Below are 16,591 nucleotides of genomic sequence, written 5' to 3'. Positions count from 1 at the left end.
TGTGTGTGTGAGTGTGTGTATATACATATATATAGTTACTGAGTAAAAGAAACAAAACGGAAAACTACACAACAGAAAGCACTTATGTAACAGCTTTTACCACAGACCTCCCTGACACATCCTTCAGACGCTCCCTACCTCACGAGCACAGAGGCGGGAAACCTCCCCCAGCCAGCTGACGAGCAGCAGCTCTGCTGTGCGGCCACGCCTAGCTGGAGACGTCACGTCACGCCGCCCCTGGTTGTTCTTGTTGGAAACCCCGTATTGGTGTGAGGAGACTGGTGGCCGCCATTTCGGGGAGTCGTAGGTTTGCCATTACGCGGCCCGTCATCTTCCTGCCCCGAAGCCCCCCGTTGTAGCCGTATACTCCCGGCGGTGGTCTCCCTTCCTGCCCGTCTCTCCTCTCCATCTTGTATACAAGCGTTGTTAGCCAGTAACGACGCCCTGTTCTCTTTGTAGATCTCGGCGCCATTTCCTTCTCAGCACAAACAAGGCCGAGGCCTAGTAGCTATCAGCCCGCAAAGCAAGCGGGGCCACACCTCAGGTAAGTCCACTACCTACCTTCCGTGTATTCGATCTAGTCAGGGTCGGCTTAGTGTCCAGTCGTCGTGTAACGTGTGTTTCTGCGGTGGCGGTTTATTCTGCCTCGTGCTGTGGCGGGGATGGCGGAGGGGCTTGTGGTTCCGCCGGGGTCTGTTAGTCTGCGCTTCTGATTTTATCATGAGCTCCACAGTGTGACGGGGCTGCTGCCATATGGTTGTACCGGCCTTCACCCGACGGCCCCTGGCAGCTCCTCAACGTATGTGCTCTTCGCATGACGGCCCCTGGCAACTCCTTAGAACATGTGCCCTTCACACGATGGCCCCTGGCTGCTTCTCATAACATGTGCCCCTTATATGATGGCCCCTGGCAACTCCTTAGAACATGTGCCCTTCGCACGATGGCCCCTGGCTGCTTCTCATAACATGTGCCCCTTATATGATGGCCCCTGGCAACTCCTTAGAACATGTGCCCTTCATATGATGGCCCCTGGCTGCTTCTCAGAACATGTGCCCCTTATATGATGGCCCCTGGCAACTCCTTAGAACATGTGCCCTTCGCACGATGGCCCCTGGCTGCTTCTCATAACATGTGCCCCTTATATGATGGCCCCTGGCAACTCCTTAGAACATGTGCCCTTCATATGATGGCCCCTGGCTGCTTCTCAGAACATGTGCCCCTTATATGATGGCCCCTGGAAGCGCCTCAACATGTGTCCTTTATATGATGGCCCCTGGCAGATCCTCAACATATGTCCTTTATATGATGGCCCTTGGCAACTCCTTAGAACATGTGCCTTTCATATGATGGCCCCTGGCAACTCCTTAGAACATGTGCCCTTTATATGACGGCCCCTGGCAACTCCTCAACATATGTGCCCTTCACATGATGATGGCCCCTAGCAACTCCTTGGAACATGTGCCCTTCATTGGAAACCCTGGGTTGCTCCTCAGCACATATGCCCTTTGTGTGATGGCACAGGCAGCTCCTCAGCACATGTGACCTTCGCACCATGGCCCCTGGCAGCTCCCCGGCACACATACCTCTGTGCGGTCCTATGACATTGTATTGTCCTATAGGTAATTATGTGTGTGTCTATATATCTATCTCTCTCAGTTCTAGTTTTTAGTTATAATTAGAGATGAGCGGGTTTCATGTTATGAAATTGGTTCTCGCTTTGTTTGGTAAAAGCAGAATTTAGAGGTAGTCCGTTATTTATTCCGCCTCAATAGAAGTCTATGGGCTGCATAACTAATTCCGTCATAGAATTGCGTTATGGTCCGTGTTAACGGAATCCATAACGCAATTCTGCTTTTATCTCCAAATGAAGTGTGAACGAATTTCAAAATATGAAATTCCTATATCTTTAGTTATAACTTCTGAATACCGACAACGATATAAACTTTTTCTTGTCTTTTACCTAGCACGACTCACATAGAAGTCTACACCAGTCACATGTCTTGTAACTTGGACATGGATACTGTGAACAGTGATGGCCAGTTCGCCGTGTTCGCCCGCGAACACATGCGGGCAGCCATCTTAAATCACAAGTCCGGCGAGGCACAGGTAAGTCCTTACCTGTGCCGCGAGCCAGTCTGAAACAAATGCGGTCACCGGGAGCAGGCAGTTCCAAGAACAGCCCGATGAAGGCCCCCGTGGCTGTTCTCGGAACTGCCTGCTCCTGGTGACCACATTTCACTGACTGTGAATGATTAAAGGGGTGGTCCATGGATAACATTTATGTACTATCCACAGTACAGACATATGATTGGTGGGACCCCGGTATCATAAGTGTGGGTCCCCTGTTTCAGTGGAGTGATGGTCGTGTGTGCACATGACGGCTTCATGTACTGTCTGACGGATAAACACCACTCGGCTACAGTCAGTGAATGGAGCACTACTTGTATGACCACTGTAACATTCAAATGGGGAAGATGTGAGCGTTCTTATAATTGTGGCGGTCCCATTGGTCGGACCCTCGGCAATCGTACGGTTTCCCTCTACCTTGTGCGTGGATGGTAAATGTTTGCCAACCTCTTTACAGTATTATCCACCTTTTTATTACATGTGGTTCCTCTCTGCTGGGGTGCAGGCCTCCTGGCTTCTGTGCCTTGCTCAGATACCCTTTGGTTACATGGGGCACCATGGTACGCATGACCCACCAGCTGAGTCCTCAAACTATGGGCAGATTATTGGGAATGAAGCAGACGCTCCTGATTAGTGTTGAGCGAACTTGTGTTTTAAGTTCGGCGTCTAAGGTTCGGGTTATCGAAGAATCGCGTTATGGATTCTAAATTCTGTTATGGTCCGTGGTAGCGGAATCCACAACGCGATTCTTCGATAACCCGAACTTAAGATGCCAAACTTAAAACACAAGTTCGCTCAACACTACTCCTGATATGTCCGATCAGCGGCAGTGATGAGGGCTGCCGTTTCCTTCAGCAATCCCCTCCGCTATGGGGGCCATTGATTCAGGACCGTTGTCTAGACTGAGCGATCTGCACAGGGACAGTTTTACATGTTGGCAGAACAACACGGACACCTGACGAACAATGGTCTGCTCGTTCATCGGGTGATTGCCGGCACCTTTTACACTGGCAGATTGTCAGGAACGAGCATTTATACAAACCCTCATCCCCGCAAATTGGCCTGATTATTATTGTTCCTTTTAAAAGGTCGGTTACTGCACGTCGATGGCCATCTTAGTCTGAGCGCTTACAATATGCGGAGGGACCTTTATTGAGTAGTGGAAAGCTCGCTTGGCTCTCCCTTTAACCCTGTTTGCGGCGCCTTTGCTCAATTAGTTTTCCTATATGTAAAAGATCCAGTTTACATGTAAACTCCCATCTCACAGTATATACTGATAAAATCAGATTTCTTTGTGTATACGGTAGGTTTATATTAGATCTCAAGCTAATCTACTGTGGAGTTCAGACCTCTGCAGGTTGCAAAATTGAAACTACCATTCACTTCCTTCCTGCTCGGTATTCAGCACTTCCTTTGGGGGAAGGAGAGGGGGAGTGTTATTTGGAAAAGGAGTTCTCAAAGGCTCATAACTGTGGACATAATTGCGGACAAGAATAGGCTGTTCTATGGGGGTGCCGGACTGGTGTATTGCGGATCTGGATTTGGCAGGTCCACAATGCACTACGGACGTGTGAATGGACCCTTATCATGAGAATTGTGAATGCAGCTCTGAAGGCCAAGTTGACACAGGGCATCTCAGCAGATTTGTACCTATGACACTAGCTGACCTGTTACATGTGCACTTGGCAGCTGAAGGCATCTGTGTTGTTCCCTTGGTCATATGTGTCCTCATTGCTGGGAAAAATGAAGTTTTAATATATGCAAATACAGTGCTCCATTGGCTCCTAATCTGAAAGATTTAGGCGCCAAATGAATTTTTTAGTCGCCAAATTAAAAATAATTAATTTTTTTATTATAATTATAAGACTTGTCTTACTTCGTGCAGTTGCCCATATGTCCTTTTGGATTCATTCATTCTTACAGCCAACAAAAAACATTAAAACTATTTACAGTCCTTAACCCCTTCAGGGCACGGCCTTTTTTTTAACTTGGAGTACCTTTCGCCTATAAAAACAATGTGAACTAAGAATACAGACATGGAGAGCGGCGCCCGGGGATCTCACTGCACTTACTATTATCCCCGGGCGCCGCTCCGTTCTCCCGTTATGCCCTCCGGTATCTTCCCTCTGTAAGTTATAGTAGGCGGTGTCTGCCCTTGTCCTGTGGGCGTCTCCTTCTGCTAGGTTGCAGCGCTGGCCAATCGCAGCGGATAATAAGTGCAGTGAGATCCCCGGGCGCCGCTCTCCATGTCAGCATACTCAGCATGTTTTTACAGGTGAAAGGTCCTCTTTAAGGACCAGGTCATTTTTTTGCAAATCTGACAGTCACTTTATGTGGTGATAACTTTAAAACGCTTTTACTTATCCAGGCCTTTCTGAGATTGTTTTTTCGTCACATATTGTACTTCATGACACTGGTAAAATGGAGTCAAAAATGTATTTCTATTTATATAAAAAATCAAAATTTACCAAAAACTACTATTACTATTTTTAATAGTAATACCTCCAAAAAGTTATTAATTTACATTCCCCATATGTCTACTTAATGTTTGAATCATTCTGTGAATGCCATTTTATTTTTTGGGGACGTTACAAGGCTTTCTAAAACCCACTTTTTCAGGACCAGTTCAGGTCTAAAGTCACTGAGGCTTACATAACAGAAACTGCCCAAAAATGACCCCATTTTAAAAACTACACCCCTCAAGGTATTCAAAACTGAGTTTACAAACTTTGTTAACCCTTTAGGTGTTCCACAAGAATTAATGGAAAATAGAGAGAACATTTAAAAATATAACCTTTGGCAGATTTTCCATAATTTTTTTTTTTTCCAATTACAAAGCAAGGGTTAACAGCCAAACAAAACAATATTTATGGCCCTGATTCCATAGTTCACAGAAACACCCCATATGTGGTCGTAAACCACTGTACGGGCACACGGCATTGCACAGAAGGAAAGGAATGCCATATAGTTTTTGGAAGGCAGATTTTGCAGGATTTTTTTTTTTTTTTTTTTTTTTTACACCATGTCCCATTTGAGGCCCCCTGATGCACCCCTACAGTAGAAACTCCAAAACTGTGACCCCATTTTGAATCTACGGGATAAGGTGACAGTTTTGTTGGTACTATTTCAGGGTACATATGATTTTTTGGTTGCTCTATTACTTTTTGTGAGGCAAGGTAACAAGAAATAGCTGCTTTGGCACAGTTTTTATTTTTTGTTATTTACAATGTTCATCTGATGGGTTAGATCAGGTGTTATTTTTATAGAGCAGATTGTTACCGACGCGCCAATACAAATTTTTAGATTTTGTTTCAGTTTTAGATAACAGCATTTTTGAAGATTTTTTTTTGTTTTTTTTGTCTCCACACTGAAAGCTATTGTATATTTTTATTTTTTTGTCTTGTGTAGGGGCTCATTTCTTTCGGGATTACTGGTACTATTATAGGGTGCATATGACTTTTTGATTGCTTGCTATTACACTTTGTGATGCTAGGTGACAAAAAATTTTTTTTTTTTTTTTTACACCATGTTTATTAACCGCCTCCGGACCGCCTAACGCAGATGTGCGGTCCGGAGGCGGCAGCCCTGCGCACGACGACGCATATACGCGTCATCTCGCGAGGGCCGGGATTTCCTGTGAACGCGCGCACACAGGCGCGCGCGCTCACAGGAACGGAAGGTAAGCGAGTGGATCTCCAGCCTGCCAGCGGCGATCGTTCGCTGGCAGGCTGGAGATCTGATTTTTTTTAACCCCTAACAGGTATATTAGACGCTGTTTTGATAACAGCGTCTAATATACCTGCTACCTGGTCCTCTGGTGGTCCCTTTTGTTAGGATCGACCACCAGAGGACACAGGTAGGTCAGTAAAGTCGCACCCAAACACTACACTACACTACACCCCCCCCCCCCCCCCCCCCCGGTCACTTATTAACCCTTTATGAACCCATGATCACCCCATATAAACTCCCTGATCACCCCCCTGTCAGGCTCCGTTCAGACGTCCGTATGATTTTTACGGATACATGGATCGCATCCGCAAAACACATGCGGACGTCTGAATGGAGCCTTACAGGGGGGTGATCAATGACAGGCGGGTGATCACCCATATACACTCCCTGATCACCCCCTCTCATTGATCACCCGCCTGTCATTGATCACCCCCCTGTAAGGCTCCATTCAGACGTCCGCATGTGTTTTGCGGATCCGATCCATGGATCCGTAAAAATCATACGGACGTCTGAATGGAGCCTTGCAGGGGGGTGATCAATGACAGGGGGGTGATCCGGGAGTCTATATGGGTGATCACCCCCCTGTCATTGATCACCCCCCCTCAGTGAGACTTTGTGAGAAAAAATCAAAAAAAAAATCAATGTCCGCTAACTTATGCAAAATAAAAAAAATTTCTATGAACTCGCCAGGCCCCTCATTGAATACCTTGGGGTGTCAAAGTGGGGTCACATGTGGGGTATTTATACTGCCCTGGCTTTTTAGGGGCCCGAAAGTGTGAGAAGAAGTCTGGGATCCAAATGTCTAAAAATGCCCTCCTAAAAGGAATTTGGGCACCTTTGCGCATCTAGGCTGCAAAAAAGTGTCAAACATCTGGTATCGCCGTACTCAGGAGAAGTTGGGCAATGTGTTTTGGGGTGTCATTTTACATATACCCATGCTGGGTGAGAAAAATATCTTGGTCAAATGCCAACTTTGTATAAAAAAATGGGAAAAGTTATCTTTTGCCAAGATATTTCTCTCACCCAGCATGGTTATATGTAAAATAACACCCCAAAACACATTCCCCAACTTCTCCTGAGTACGGCGATACCACATGTGTGACACTTTTTTGCAGCCAAGGTGGGCAAAGGGGCACATATTCCAAAGTGCACCTTTCGGATTTCGCAGGCCATTTTTTACACATTTTGATTGCAAGGTACTTCTTACACATTTGGGCCCCTAAATTGCCAGGGCAGTATAACTACGCCACAAGTGACCCCATTTTGGAAACAAGACACCCCAAGGTATTCCGTGAGGGGCACGGCGAGTTCCTAGAATTTTTAATTTTTTTGTCACAAGTTAGCGGAAAATGATGATTTTTCTTTTTTTTTTTTCTTTTTTCCTTACAAAGTCTCATATTCCACTAACTTGCGACAAAAAATAAAAAATTCTAGGAACTCGCCATGCCCCTCACGGAATACCTTGGGGTGTCTTCTTTCCAAAATGGGGTCACTTGTGGCGTAGACCCAAATTACAAAACGGAGGTTTATATGAATATGTTCAAAGGACATATTAAAACAAATTGTGGATGACACTGTTATGGGGGATCTGTGGGTGGCGCTGTTATGGGCATAACAGTGCACATATCCCCCTCCCCATAACAGCCCTGGCCCCGCTGCTCACAGCAGATTAATCACTGCATCTTTATTTTACCTTACAATGACGCTCCAGTAACAGGCAGAGCGGACGGCGGCGTAACGTCACTCACTCACGTGACGCACCTGCTCCGCCCACTTTATGAATGAAGGAGGCGGAGCAGGCACGTCACATGACTGAGTGACGTTACTCTGCCTGTTACTGGAGCGTCATTGTAAGGTAAAATAAAGATGCAGTGACTTAAAGTAACCGCCCGCATAGCAACGAATCGGACAATTATTCGATAACTGGATTCGTTGGCAACGAATCCAGTTTTCAATTATTATCGATTACATTGATTAATCGTTGCAGCCCTATTTATAATTGATAGCTCCTCATGTGCAATCTCTCAACCATTTTTACACAGGCTCTGGACACAAAACGGGCTAGAGGTGTCTCTGTTGGGGCACACCTGGGTATCATACTGTCACGAGCATTTCTATGCCTCTGACTTTTTTTTTTTTTTTTTAGTTTCTTTCTTGAAATGATGCGTTCTTTTGGTAAAATCTGTTTTGCCAGCAATATCTGGGCCAGCCTTAGAACAGAACTCGCAGTACATCATTTCTTTCACTTTATTATATCTAAGCCAAGCAAATTCCTGAAGCCATAAACTTTTACATTTTCACTCAGCTCTTTTGGCAGAACCTTTTGTCCCACTACTGGCTCTATGATCTGATGGTTGATCAGATGAACTGTTGTCTGTGACTAATGAAAGGGCTTCACTTGAATTTTGATGATCTAGTGAAGAGGTACAAGACTCTCTGGAGGATGGATCTTTGGAGGAGTCTGTGATTTTACATGTTGCCATACTAACCTAAGTGTTGTAGCCTGTGTATAACAATGATGAATACTTACCTGACCTGCCTAGATGTTTACATTACACAAGAATTGGTATCTACTGGTGATGCGGCTTACCAGATTCTTCCTTGCTGTAACTCGCAAGTGAGTAGGGGTGGGCTTTCCTACTGTGTGTCAGAGATGGGTCTAGATGAGCTACTAAAGATACTCCCCATGGATAAAGAATATACTATAATATACAAGAACACTTCCTCCTTCACACCCCAGTCCATCAATCTTGAGGCTCATCGTACTTCATTACACCCCCTCACTGTTCCACACTCGAAGTACCAAATCTGTCACTTAGGGATTGGAGCGGTAGATTCTGCAAAAATCAATGCAATATGAATTGCAGGGACGTAGCGTCGTAATGGCAGGGAGCACTGGGTGGGGTCTGGGACAAATGAAAAGGAGGCAGTTTTAGTACAGTCTTATACACAATATATCGGACTGTTGCTGTATAGTCCTGTCTGTGATCTCTGGACGGTGCGCTCCATACATAAACCATACAGGAAAATAAACCTCAGTGGTCCAGGGTAGGGATCGACCGATTATCGGTTTTAAAGATATTCAGGATTTTGAACGTTATCGGCATCCATTTTGCCCATATACCGATAACGTATGTCAGCGCTCCCCGTGTTCCCTCAACAGCACAGGGGAGAAGGAAGCAGTGTCTCCCTCCCCCTCTGCTGCCACCAATGAGAGGAGGGAGGACAAGGGGAGTGGCTGTGGCCACTGCGCCACCAATGAAGATAACTCTCATTAATTCATATACAGGAGGCGGGAGCTGGCTGCAGAATCACATAGCCGGCTCCTGACCTCTATGAGCGTTAGCTGCGATCTGCGGTAGTTAACCCCTCAGGTGCAGTTAACTGCTGCGGATCGCAGCTACCGCTCATAGAGGGCGGGAGCCGGCTATGTGCTTCTGCAGCCAGCTCCCGCCTCCTGTATATGAATTAATGAGACTTATCTTCATTGGTGGCGCAGTGGCCACAGCCCCTCCCCTTGTCCTCCCTCCTCTCATTGGTGGCAGCAGCATTGGCAACCTAGAGGCTCAGCTCTCTGCACTTTGACTTTAGGGCTCATTCACAGGACCATATTTATGGGTCTGCATCCATGCGGCAATTTTGCAGAACAGATGTAGACCCATAAAGATTCTTTACCATCAAATATTTATCACTTAGATAAAATGGTGACCTGCTTCTTTTTATATCGGTTAAAACCACATCACACTCCCCCCACCACCACCTAATTGCAGATTTTTTTTTAATTCTATTTCCCGAATGTGGTTATGGGGGCAGCCATCTTGCTTGAGCTGTTCTTAGAGATTTTATTTCTCCCTCTCCCCCCAGTATCATGTGCTGTAGATTCGACACGTGATCCTAGCCTGGTTACTGCCCACAATGTATGTGGGTGCTGACTGCTCAAAAACTGCAGGATATTATTTTTATTTTTTATTGCGGAACGGGTTCGGACCCATTCATTCTCTATGGGGCAGGAATGGATGCGGACAGAACAGTGTGCTGTCCACATCCGCATTTCCGGAGCACGTCCCCGATCTTCCAGTACGTGACTCCTGAAAAAAATAGAATATGTCCTATTCTTGTCTATAATTGCGGACAAGAATAGGCAGTACTATGGGGGTGCCGGCCGGGTGTATTGCGGATCTGCAATATGCTACGGACGTGTGAATAGACCCTTAACCAGCTTTATCTCCCAGTTCTACACAATAGCCGTGGACCTTACTAATTTTACCTGCTCCAGTAATCATTGACAGATTTTATTTTATACTTGTACGGATCTGTCAGGTTATCTGAGATGAAGCTGACACCCCTGATATCTGTCAGACAGAATGATCTACGGCACAGGAACCGTGATTTTCTGTGCCAGCGGAACAACACGACCACCTGATGAGTGAATGGTTGTTCCTTGTTCATCAGGTGGTTGTCGGCACCTTTCAAATGGGCCAATAGTTGGGAATGAGTGTTAACACAAAGGCTCATATCTTATAATCGGTGTAAGAGGACCTGCCGCCACAATATCCAGTCTGCAGGCAGCATGTCATAGAGCAGGAGGAGCAGAGGAGATTGATGTATAGTTTTATGGGAAAAGATTCAGTAAAATCTGTTATTTGTACCTTTTGCTTTTTCTAACTAATGACTTCCCCTGTGAACAGTTCTCCGTACACGGGGCGGTATTATCAGTGACTGACAGCTCACTCTTATACAGAGAATGCTATCACTCATGGATAAGGGCCCGGCTACATGGCGACATCTGTCGTGCAAAACTTCATGTAATGAATTTCAATGATGTCGCTATGGGACATGCTACGACTGACAATCGCAAAAAATCCATTCAAGTCAGATTTCTCTGCGACTGTCATGTCGCAACATGTGGCATGTTGCATTGTGACCCCATTGAAATACATCATATCAAATGTCGCTTGACACATGCTGCCATACAGCCTTTGTATAGTGGGACTTGATGTTGCCGCACCCGTGTATTAAGAGCCGTTCCCAGGGGTGGTCATTATAAGACGCTGCTTTAAAGGGAACCTGTCACCGGGATTTTGTGTAGAGAGCTGAGGACATGGGTTGCTAGATGGCCGCTAGCACATCGGCAATACCCAGACCTCATAGCTCTGTGTGCTTTTATTGTGCATAAAAACAGATTTGATACATATGCAAATTAACCTGAGATGAGTTGGAGCTTGAAAATATGACTCTTCTCTGGTCACACAAGTAAGATATGACTCTTATGTTATCAAATCGTTTTTTTTTATACAATAAAAACACACAGAGCTATGGGGACTGGATATTGCGGATGTGCTAGCGTCCATCTAGCAGCCCATGTACTCGGCTCTATACCCAAAATACCGGTGACAGGTTCCCTTTAATCGTGTTGTGGCTCTCTGCTGAGCTTTCCTCTGGGCATATCTGTTCGAATACCCGAAAATTATATTGAAAGGCATCCTTTATCAGGTCCATTAACTTCAGTGAGGCCATACGCATTCTGTATTTCAAATGGATAGAGTGGAGAAAGCTGCTACCAGACTCTTTTGGCGGCTTAACTCCCAGAAGAGCAAAAGTGTTGGACGAAGATATTAATTTTGACATCTGTTGGGGCAGAGTTTAGACTCTTTAACCTACAGTTTTTCCAGGACGTCCCCCATGACAGCACATGGGAGGATGTCCAATCCAATCACTGTTGGGACAGGAAGTGAAACAGATTAAAAGCCCCCCCCATCCCTCCAATCTCCAGTGTCTTCCTGTCCCTACTGGGATAGGAGTGAAGCAGTCATAGTACTAAGAATCGGGTGCTTACCTAGGCACCAGGGGGCCAGGTCGGGTCGGGGGTCCGGTACTCCCCTCTCAGGCCAGGTCGGGCGGCGTCCCGTACGGCCCCGCTAGCTCCCCCTCCGGGGGTTCTCTAGCTTGTCCCGACCTGCCTGGGAAGGCGGCAGGCGGGACGCTGATGCCGCTTCTCCTCCGGGAGCTCTGGGCTCAGCGGCGCGCTCCGAACGGCGTCGTCGTCGCATCATCATTACGTCACTTCCGGGTCAGCCGGAAACAAGATGGCGGCGCCCAGCACAAGCGCTGGAGGCCTGGAAGCCCGGCCTCGCGCTCAGGGGTTGACTCCCTCCCCCCGGGGGGGTTGAGTTCCCCTTATAAGAACGGAGCAGCGCGGCAGCAGAGGTGGAGGTAAGCCCCAGTGGGGAAGTTGTGAGCGGCGGTGTGTTTTGCTTAGCCACCATGGAGCCCCAAGCGTCAGCTAAATCCGAGATTGTGCCTGACCCCTCTGCTGCAGCCCATGTAAGTGCCCTTATCCTTATACCCTGGTGTACTCTCCCCAGTCATTTAGCACGGTTTCTCGGATTTCTTCCTAGGATAAAAAGAGTTCTGGGCAGTCGGCTTCCCAAGACCCCAGAAGGAAACCGAAAAAGTGTGCGACTTGCGGGGAAAAGATGCACATATCCTACAAGAAGCAGCTATGTGCTGATTGCATTGCCAGGTTAATGAAGGAGGAGCAGCCGTCCTTTCTCACAGAACTTAGGAATATCGTTCGTGAAGAAGTACAGGCTACGGTTTCTTCTCTAAACCCTCCGCCACCTCCTTCTCAACCTGACTCCCCTCCCCCCAAAAAAAGGAGGACTCAGGAGGACTCTGATTTTGATAATCAGGAAGTCTCGGACGGAGAGATTGAGGACGACACCATCTCTGCTTCCGGCTCTTCAGACCACCCTAAAAGATTTTTATTCTCTACTGAAGACCTAGACGCCCTCCTCCATGCGGTTAGAGATACCATGCAAGTAGAGGAAGCTAGCCCTCCCATATCCGTTCAGGACGAGATGTTTGGGGGGTTAGGGGCAAAAAAGACTCGCCTATTCCCAGTAAACTCCCATCTGAAGGAAATAATTCTGGAGGAATGGAAGGAGGCCGAAAAGAAGCTAGTCATGCCTAGGGAATTTAAAAATCGGCTGATTTTTAATCCTGAGGATACTAAACTATGGGATGAGATTCCCAGGATTGACATTCAGGTGGCGAAGGTCACAAAAAAGACCACCATCCCCTTCGAAGATTCCTCAAACTTAAAGGACCCTATGGATAGGAAGGCGGAGGGACTACTTAAGAAGGCCTGGGAGTGTTCATCTGCTCTTATTAATGCCAACATTACTGCCACCTCGGTAGCCAGGTCTATGGGGTTATGGCTGAATCAGCTAGAGAACCACCTTAGACTAAAAACCCCAAGGGAGGACATTCTAGAATCCATTCCCCTTCTTAAGATGGCTACGGCCTACCTGGCGGACTCTTCGGCCGAATCCATCAGGATCTCAGCTAGAAACAGCACACTGGCGAATTCGGCTAGAAGGGCCCTTTGGCTAAGAAGTTGGTCAGGGGATGTAGCGTCTAAGAATAAACTTTGTTCGATCCCTTTCTCAGGTTCGCACGTGTTTGGCCCAGTCCTAGATACAATCCTTGAGAGTGCCGCGGACAGGAAAAAAGGCTTTCCGGAAGAGAGGTCTAAGAAGACTCAGTCCTTTCGGAGGGATTCAGGCCAGGGACAGTCACAGAATTTTTCGAGTAGAGGGAAAGGCAAATCGGGCAGGTGGAGCTACCCCAAAGGGGGGAAGGGGAGGGGGTTCCTTCTCAAACCCAACACTTCCTCTTACCAGAATAAATGACGCCAGACCAGTGGGGGGGAGACTTCGGTTCTTCAGTCATCAATGGCCTTTAGTAACTCAGAACCCCTGGGTACTTCAGACGGTACGAGAGGGGTACAAAATAGAGTTCGGTCGTCCTCCCCCTCAGAGATTCTGTGTTACCACTCCCCAGTCTCCGTCTCTAAAGAACCAGATGGTTCAGGACTTGGAGAAACTTTGCGCAATGGAAGCAATAGTTCCTGTTCCAAGACCCCAACAGGGCAGAGGTCACTACTCCAAACTGTTCTGGGTAAAAAAACCAGACGGTTCACTAAGAACTATCATAAACCTGAAGTTCCTGAACAGATGGATCCAATATTTCAGGTTCAAGATGGAGTCAATACGTTCAACGGTTCCACTGATTCCAGCAGGGGCATTGATGTGCACCATCGATCTCAAAGATGCCTACTATCATGTCCCCATACATCCAAGCCATCATCAGTTCCTCAGGTTCGCGGTGACGTTAGACGGCATAGTGCATCACTTCCAGTTCCAATGTCTTCCATTCGGGATTTCAAGTGCTCCACGCATCTTTACGAAACTAATAGTAGAGATAATGGCGTTCCTGAGACAACAGGGAATAACAATAGTCCCGTACTTGGACGACTTCCTCCTGACAGCATCCTCAGAGGTCCTTCTGCGGAACCATCTGCAGACAACGTTACGGGTTCTACAAGATTTAGGCTGGATTATCAACCTAGAGAAATCAGATCTTTGCATGAGCGAAAGGAAGATCTTTCTAGGCACCCTTCTGGACTCCCAGAGACAGATGTCCTTCCTTCCAGATTCAAAGCGCGACGCTTTCATAGAAGAAATATCCTCCTTCCAAAGAAAAAACCTCTGCTCCATCAGAGAGGCTATGCGGATACTAGGCCTGATGACATCCTGTATACAGATGGTCCAGTGGGCCCAGATCCACTCAAGGCCACTTCAGGGTCTAGTCCTCACCAAGTGGGACAAAGACCAGAGGTCTCTAGACAGAAAGATCAGGATCCCAATGTCCATAAAAGAGTCCTTGAACTGGTGGATAACTCCCGGCAACCTACAGAGAGGGGTTCACTGGTTGAGAAGACCTTGTTTGACGGTGGTGACCGATGCCAGCATGACCGGCTGGGGTTCACATATAGAAGACCATCTCTTTCAGGGTTCATGGTCCCTGGCAGAGAGTCAGCGTTCCTCAAACGTAAGGGAATTAACGGCGGTACTAAGGTCTCTCCAAGCAGCAGAACTTCTCTTAAAAGGGAACCACGTTCAAGTTCTGTCAGACAATATAACTACAGTCTGCTATATAAGGCATCAAGGGGGAACTCAGAACCCAGGCCTTCAGGAGGTCGCAGAAAAAATCTTCCTTTGGGCACAGGAAAATATCCTATCTATCTCAGCCCTCCATATCAGAGGGAAGGACAATGCTACAGCAGACTACCTGAGCAGAAGAAGATTCCATCCGGGAGAATGGATGCTGAACAGGCAAGTCTTTCACCAGATCTGCAGGAAATGGGGGTACCCCCAGGTGGATCTCCTAGCCTCCAAAGAAAACGCCCAGGCGTCTCAGTTCTTTTCCCTAGATCCCAGCGGGGATCCTCTGGGGATAGATGCCATGTCAAAACCATGGGACATGGATTTAGCTTATGCCTTCCCGCCAATCCCGCTTATCCCGGCCACCTTGAGGAAGATCAGCGAGAGCTCGGGGAAGTTCATTTTCATAGGCCCAGCCTGGCCGAAGAGGAGCTGGTATCCCCTGTTAGACAGGCTAAAGGTAGAAGAACCAATATCACTCCCTCTGAAGCCGGACCTTCTCACTCAGGGGTCCCTTCTCCACCCGGATCTGGAAAAGTGGAATCTGAGAGCCTGGATCCTGAAAGGAGAATGCTGAGCAGGCAGGGCTTGTCACATGCTGTAATCTCCACTCTTCAAAAAAGTAGGAAACCAGTGACAAATGCTATATATAGGAAGATCTGGAACAGATTTAATTCCTGGTTGGCTGATACACATCTGTCCAGATCAACTCCTTCCATCGCGCAGATTCTTGACTTCCTACAGAAGGGCTTTGACCTAGGGCTACGCCCTAGCACGATCAAGGTGCAGATATCAGCCTTATCATCCTTCCTGGACTACCCACTAGCAGAGCATCGTTGGATAAAGAGGTTCGTAAAGGCTATATCCAGACTAAAACCCACTCTGAGACAGACCGTTCCTCCTTGGGACTTGTCTATAGTTCTAGATACCCTCTGTAAGATGCCCTTTGAACCCTTGGACACCATTCCGTTAAAATTGCTCTCCTGGAAGACGGCCTTCTTGGTAGCCATCACTTCAGCACGCAGAATTGGTGAACTTCAGGCCTTATCCATGAAGGAACCTTTCTTAAGAGTCTGCCCGGATCGAATTATTCTTCAGTTAGACCCAGCATTCCTCCCTAAAGTCGTCTCTACATTCCATAGGGAACAAGAAATATTCTTACCTTCTTTTTACGCCTCTCCTAGAGATCCGGAAGAGGAGAAATTCCACTGCCTGGACGTCCGTCGGGCAGTCCTTGAATACCTTCGCCGAACAGAGCCTGATAGGAAGGACTCAAACCTCTTTGTTCAATTTGGTAAAGCAGGAAGAGGGAAGAAGGTGACTAGAAGGACTCTGACACAGTGGATCAAGTCAACAATTATGGAAGCATATCGTCTTCAGGATAGTCCCTGTCCTATCTCTATCAGGGCACATTCTACTAGGGCAGTCGCAGCTTCCTGGGCGGAGAAGGCGAACGCCTCTATAGATCAGATTTGTCAGGCTGCCACCTGGACAAGTTATAACACCTTTTGTAGACATTACAGGTTGAACCTACCGTCCAATCGTCAGCTTTCCTTTGGGCGTAAGGTTCTACAGGCTGTGGTCCCTCCCTGATGGCTAAGTTGGTAACTCTCCCATGTGCTGTCATGGGGGACGTCCTGGAAATCGGTAGTTAGTCTTACCGGTAACGTTCTTTCCAGGAGTCCAACATGACAGCACTACTTATTCCCTCCCTAATATGTGATTCA

At 47.2% G+C, this 16,591-nt stretch overlaps 2 protein-coding genes across 10 annotated transcripts in view; one reads left to right on the top strand and one right to left on the bottom strand.

The window, feature by feature from the left end:
* The window catches only part of LOC122940101, a 31,407-nt gene extending 30,426 nt beyond the window's left edge, over window positions 1–981 (bottom strand). Inside the window, exon 1 of one of the 3 annotated variants that reach the window (XM_044296467.1) lies at window positions 562–981. Coding sequence is in view for 1 of the 3 variants with exons in the window: in XM_044296466.1 (XP_044152401.1) it covers window positions 108–120 (13 nt within the window). In the remaining 2 variants the exon portion in view is untranslated. Of the gene's footprint in view, window positions 1–107; window positions 183–561 lie in introns of those variants that run through there. The other 2 variants (XM_044296466.1, XM_044296469.1) reach the window with 2 other exon arrangements.
* The window catches only part of RBM39 (RNA binding motif protein 39), a 47,019-nt gene continuing 30,699 nt past the window's right edge, over window positions 272–16,591 (top strand). For 5 of the 7 annotated variants that reach the window (XM_044296458.1, XM_044296457.1, XM_044296455.1 and 2 more), the window contains exon 1: window positions 273–544. The gene's annotated coding sequence lies outside the window, so the exon portion shown is untranslated. Of the gene's footprint in view, window positions 545–16,591 lie in introns of all 7 variants that reach the window. The other 2 variants (XM_044296452.1, XM_044296459.1) reach the window with 1 other exon arrangement.

Source organism: Bufo gargarizans, chromosome 6 (assembly GCF_014858855.1).
Source record: "Bufo gargarizans isolate SCDJY-AF-19 chromosome 6, ASM1485885v1, whole genome shotgun sequence".
In the NCBI taxonomy this organism is placed as follows: Eukaryota; Metazoa; Chordata; class Amphibia; order Anura; family Bufonidae; genus Bufo; species Bufo gargarizans.
The sequence above is the reverse complement of the archived record's forward strand: the minus strand, read 5'-3'. Positions and strand labels throughout refer to the sequence as shown.